The sequence below is a fragment of the Poecilia latipinna genome, unplaced genomic scaffold (genome assembly GCF_001443285.1).
Source record: "Poecilia latipinna isolate Pla-1442-1.1 unplaced genomic scaffold, P_latipinna-1.0 Scaffold2550, whole genome shotgun sequence".
Taxonomy (NCBI): domain Eukaryota; kingdom Metazoa; phylum Chordata; class Actinopteri; order Cyprinodontiformes; family Poeciliidae; genus Poecilia; species Poecilia latipinna.
The window spans coordinates 7,048-13,001 of NW_015115166.1; the positions used below are offsets into that span (position 1 = coordinate 7,048).

At 41.0% G+C, this 5,954-nt stretch overlaps 1 protein-coding gene across 1 annotated transcript; it reads left to right on the top strand.

The window, feature by feature from the left end:
- The first annotated feature begins 487 nt into the window (after positions 1–487).
- Positions 488–5,908, top strand: asah1b (N-acylsphingosine amidohydrolase (acid ceramidase) 1b). The gene is made up of 14 exons (XM_015020225.1): positions 488–670; positions 748–794; positions 1,648–1,738; positions 1,819–1,905; positions 1,994–2,072; positions 2,150–2,224; positions 2,322–2,367; positions 3,051–3,195; positions 3,278–3,332; positions 3,420–3,501; positions 3,938–4,069; positions 4,318–4,441; positions 4,555–4,611; positions 5,440–5,908. The coding sequence occupies exons 1-14, from the start codon at positions 503–505 to the stop codon at positions 5,527–5,529; spliced, it is 1,278 nt and encodes a 425-aa protein (XP_014875711.1). The 5' UTR covers positions 488–502; the 3' UTR covers positions 5,530–5,908.
- The last annotated feature ends 46 nt before the right edge of the window (positions 5,909–5,954 follow it).

Consider the following 5,954-nt stretch of genomic DNA (forward strand, 5'->3'; position numbering starts at 1 on the left):
TTTGGGCCGATAGGAGACTTTATTTTTTTTTTTAAAAAAAAAAAAAAAAAAAAAAAAAAAAAACTGAAATGAATGGGGTCGTTGCCATGTTCCTCGCTCACTGTATTCGTGCTTTCCCCCTCTGTACGTCTCTCTTATCTGATACAAAACCAAAGTAAAGAGACTCGGTGGAGCAAATCTGTGGTTAGCAAACACGTTTGGTCACTATTTCAACAGAAGAAGCAGGAGTCACATGCAGAACTGAATATTATCTACAACACGAATGGCTCTGTGGTTTACTTTCATTTCCATATGGGACAGACAACTGACTTAAAAATATGAGGGGAGGGGTTGATGTTTGAACTTGCTTTTATGTCATTTTTTTGTTTGTTTTTTGTTGTTTTTGCTTTATTTATTTTTTTCCAAGAAAATGACATATAATTTTTGTTCGAAAACAATTCATTCTAGGACAACACAAGATATTTAACTTATTTATTACGTGTGTCTGTTACCCTACTTGAAAATGGCTCAGTCCAAAGTCACGAGGAGACGCAGCAACTTCCGCAAACTTAAAGCGTCACTAAAACCCAAACAGACAGAAGTTCCGCGTTCAGCCAGACTGGTAGGAATGGCTCGTGAGGTTCTTCTGGCCACTTTTCTCGCCGTCTCGGCGGCTCAGTTCGTCCCACCGGTGAGTTCCGTCAGGCTCGGCCACTGCTAACATGGAGCTGTGCTGGTACCTGTTCTAATGGTGTCATTTCCTCTCAGTACACAGAGGACTGCCGGACAGGCATGTACCCTCCGAACGGTCCGACGTAAGTTTGCCAAACACTGTTGAGTCATTGGTGTGTTCAATAACTGAGCCCTGCCGCCTTCGCTGGCTCCTGGAAATGTCAGCGCTGTCTTCACTTGCAGCTTAACGCGGGATTTTTGACATTCGTAGAGGCTATGTGTTGTTACACAGTATTTTGTGGGGGTGATGCTTTATTTTACAAACATGGCGTGATGTTTGTGTTGTTAAAGATGAAAAACACGTGACAGCCTCCTCAGGTGCTTATTTACATGCAGCTCTCCTCTGACGTTACTGAGCCTAATTCAGTACACAATATCCGGGTTTAAACGGAATAAAGCTATAAAGTCAGTAATAAAATCCAGTTAGAATTTAACGTCTTAGTCACTCTTCTAAATAAGAAAAACATGAGAGCATGTCAGTGACACAGTGTAGGTGTGTGCGTCTTCCTAAGCTTGAAAATTGCTCCAGGAAAAGCTGCTTGCCTGAACTTGCCCTGTTTAATAGTCAGATTAATAATTAAACGTATGTTTCATGAAATCAATGTGTTTCCCGGTGTTCATCTCTCACCGAGGAGCAAAAATGCATCAACTTTTTCAGTTAACTTGTTTAATTACAATACAAAGAGTATTTTAGCTAATTTTACACGTTTACCAGTGCTGATAATAAAGGTAGACGGCCCTTTGTACCAGAGATAACTCCTGAGTGGTCTGTCCTTGGTTACTTCATATACAGTACTGCTAACGTCTTGACACAAAAGTTCCCAACATTTGAGGTCAGAAGGAGCTTACTTGTTTTAGTTGTAAATTAATTTCTTCTTCTTTTTTTTTTAATGCATTTTGCCTTTTTAACCTCCTTCATGTTTTCTTTCTGTCCAGGTTCAAAGGTCCGGTCAGCTGGTACACCATCAACCTCGACCTGCCGCCCAGCAAGAGATGGACGGCTCTGATCACTGACAAAAAAACTGAAGTAAGAGGATAACACCAGCTGTGGGGAACACGAGTTGTGACTCTTGACGTGAAAGTCACTCAGGATGTGCTTGTTTTCAGCTGGCCGGGATGATCCAAGCCATCAGGGACTTGGCCAACGCGTTTGTTCCCAGCGGAAGGCTGATAGAGCTGGTTGACATCACGCTGGTCAGTTGTCCTCTGTCACAGAGCGACTTATTTTCGGAGAGGTGAAAGGTCATCTTTTACACCTACTGCTTTTTCTAATATTTTCCAGCCTCTGATGGCGGACACTCTCCCAAGCCCGTTTGGCGAGGAGATCAAGGGAATCGCTGACGCCTCGGGGGTTCCTCTCGGTAAATAAAGGGGAATCGTCGCTTCTTCAGTTGGTAAAAGAAAACTCCCAACTGACCTTCCTGTCTCTGTGTCGCAGGAGAAGTTGTTCTGTTTAACATCTTTTATGAGGTGTTCACCGTTTGCACGTCTGTTGTTGCACAAGATCAGAAAGGTGAGTAACAAAGAGAAACAAACAGCCAGGGAACTTCAATGAAAATCTGAACATGGGCTAAAATTCTTTGGAATTGTGCTTCTTTTTTTTTTAACAGGGAACCTCATCCATGGCAGGAATTTAGATTTTGGATTATTCTTAGGGTAAGAACATCAAGGATTACATGTGCCTTGCAACAATGCACAACTGTTTGTCACATAAACCCAAAATGGTAACACTTTATTTGAGGAGGTGTGAATAAGGCAAACATGACAATGTCATAAACATGACATAAGACCTGTCATGAACATGAAGGAGTCTTTATGAATGTCTATGACTGCTGTCATGAAGTGTCACTTTTAATGCAAAGTGGCTCTAAGAGTTACATTGAAAGTCCATTAAAAGTGCCAACTTTGCCTTAAAGTGTCATTATGTACAAAATCATACAAAGTTGGCAATTTTAAACCAACTTTACATTAAAAATTTAATTATTTACCGAATGAAACTTCATGACAACAGTCATAGACATTCATGTTCATGACAGGTGTCATGTCAGTCTTATGCACACACTGTCAAATAAAGTGAGTTACCCTAAAAATTCTGTGTTTTATTCGCATTCTTTGTGATCAATCAAACACAAAGAAGGGAATAAATGTGAGGCAGAAGGAAAAAAAACTCCTTTGCCGTAAAGACGTATATAAATTTTCCTTCCGTTTCACAGTTGTGTAGCGCTTTGCATTGGTCCTTCGCCAAAAGTCCCAGTAAAAAGCTGCAAGATGACAAAACGTAAAAATAGGGCTGAGGCAGAATTACTGCGGGTTGCATGTTAACCCGCGGCTGTTTGCAGCTGGGATGTGAAGAACAAGTCATGGATGATCAGTGAGAAGCTGAAGCCTCTGGTGGTCAACCTGGACTTCAGGAAGAACAACAAAACCGTCTTCAAGTCCACAAACTTCGCCGGCTACGTCGGCATGCTCACCGGCATCAAGCCGGTAAGACTTTTTAAGAACAAACGTCTTCCCTAAGTAAGGGAAGCAAAAATATTCAAAGTATTTTTTTTTCTGTCGGTTTCAGCACCTCTTCACGCTGACTATGAACGAGCGCTTCAGCCTGGATGGAGGATACATCGGTGAGTTTCAGCCAGAATTTCACACCATCTATGGAAACGTGGTGAGTTTTTATGACTGGCGGTTCATGATGATGTGTTTGCATGCAGGGATCCTGGAGTGGATCATGGGACAAAGAGATGGGATGTGGATGAGCTTTCTCACTCGATCGGTCCTGGAGAACGCAAACAGGTTCTTTTATTTTAATATCTGAAAGATGTTACAAAGTTAAATTTCAATTAGATAATCATCGATATGATATAAATATCTGTATTCATACCGATATTGGGGGTGGGGGTGATCCAGTATCGGTAACAATGTGTCCGATCCATAAAAGCAGATCAATTCTATGCTTTGTGGTCTGACAGTCATGCTTTATTATTGATTTGACATTATATTTGGAATCCTAATTGCACTTTCAGAGCCATTTGAAAAAAGGTTTGTTTTTTTTTTACAGTTTATTTTTTACCTGTTTGACCAAGGTGGTCAACCTATTGGTTTTGTCAGTTTATTATTTTCCATTGGCTGTTTTACTCCTAATTGAACTGACTGAACAGAACAAGCCATGTGAAGCCATTAGTGTATTTAAGTGGATGCCAGTGGTGACTTTTCTTTTTGTTCCCATCAGCTACAAGGAAGCCAAGAACCAGCTGGCTCTGACCAAGATGCTGGCTCCAGCGTACTTCATCCTGGGAGGAAACCAACCCGGAGAAGGCTGCATCATCACCAGGTCCAGGGAGCTCAGCATCGACGTGCTGGAGTGAGTTCTGAGGCTCAGGCCACTTCATTCGCACTGCATTTCCTTCTGAAAATCCATTCTGGAGGTGCGCGTTTCGGGTGTTGGAGCTTTTGCTCAATCATCATGAAAAAGCAACGTGATTTGGAAAGCAGTCAACTTCCAAGTTTTTGACATGTCCGTCTTGTGAAAGCATTGCTCAACTAGGAACTCATGACTCCTCTGGTTTCTGATCACCTGACTGACGTCTTTACTGGTCTTTTTTGTTTCAGCATCGACGTGAAACTGGACCGCTGGTACGTTTTGGAGACCAACTATGACCACTGGAAGGAGCCCTTCTTCCTGGACGACCGTCGGACTCCTGCCATGAAGTGCATGAACAAGACAACACAGGCAGTAAGCACTGAATTGGTCTAAGTTGCTGCCTTTTGGGTCACAAGACTGACTGAACTTCCTGTTTTATTGTAGAGTTATGACACCCATAACCTATCATCTCTTTTTTGTTTTAGAACATCTCTATGAAAACCCTGTATGATGTTCTCTCTACCAAACCAGTGTTAAACAAGGTAATATTATTTCCCATTGTACAGCATACTGCATGATAATACGCTGCTACATTGAAATTATAAAGTATCTGCTTTCTATTCTTAAACGTCAGCTAAAACACCTTTTTTAAAAACATAAAAAGCATCACAACTTCACAAATGTCGCAGCAGTGACCAGATAACCTCAGCTAATGCCTACACCATACAGGTACTTTGTCTGTGCTCATGAAGATTCACTCAGCTCGGCATGCTGAATGCTCAGAATGGGATTAAACCCAACTCTGTCCCGATGAAGCAGCAGATTGGACATTTTACACTCTTCATCACGATGAATACACAATATACAAAATAGGGGACGTCAAAAAAGCACTCCACAAAATAATGGTGTTTAGAGACACAAACATTAATAAAAAATATCTAGAGATGAAAAGATGTACTCGAGTATAAGCTCCTGCCTCACAGAGCAGCCTTCCCTGTGACTCCCACACTCAGCTCCTTCAGACTAGCCACCATCAATTGGCAAACACCTGGTGCAACGCTGGTAAAAATGTGAAAGGGGTAGATGTTGTGATGACTCCCTGAAGGTAGAGTTTCAGAAATAGGACTTTTTAAAGAGACAGAGGCCCAATTTCAAATTGCAAAGTCAAATTTCTTTTAAGTTGGTATTCATAGCATTTTTATAACAACTGAGGTCAAGTTACTTGTGCTATAAAATAGTACCATGTTTCTGGAAAACACTTAATACTGCCACTTTAAAATCTGTTTTTCCTAAATTACTTGTGTAGAGTATCTACAAAATATATATTTTTTTTTCATGTTAAAGTAAGCTCTCAATTTTTTTTTTCTTAGCTGACCACCTACACAACACTGATGCAAGTGTCTGAAGGCAAGCTGGAGTCATACATCCGGGACTGTCCTAACCCCTGCATGCCCTGGTGATCCTCAGCTTGGGGATCTGCTGCATTCTCTTCCTGGCACAAAACACAAAAGCTTTAAGTGATCGCACAGCAACTGTTGACCTGAACCGTTCATCGTAACACTGAAGTCCCACAGACGTCTGGATTTTGTGAAGCTTGGAGGACAATATTCCAGTTCTTGTTATGAGGGAAACTAAACCTGCAGATCTGTTTGCTTTTCTTGAACTTTCTTCGTCTTACTATAAAAGTCCTGCCTTTCTAAGAAATGTTTGTTTTAAGCTCATACTGACAGATGTACCTCATGATGACCTTTTTTTTTTTGTAAATTAACAAAAATTCCCAGATTTTTTGCTGTTTTATAACAGAATTTTCACAATGTTTGAAATAAGATCTAATCTACCAAACAAGGGTGTGACTGATTTCCTTCTGAATAATCAGCCCAGCAGC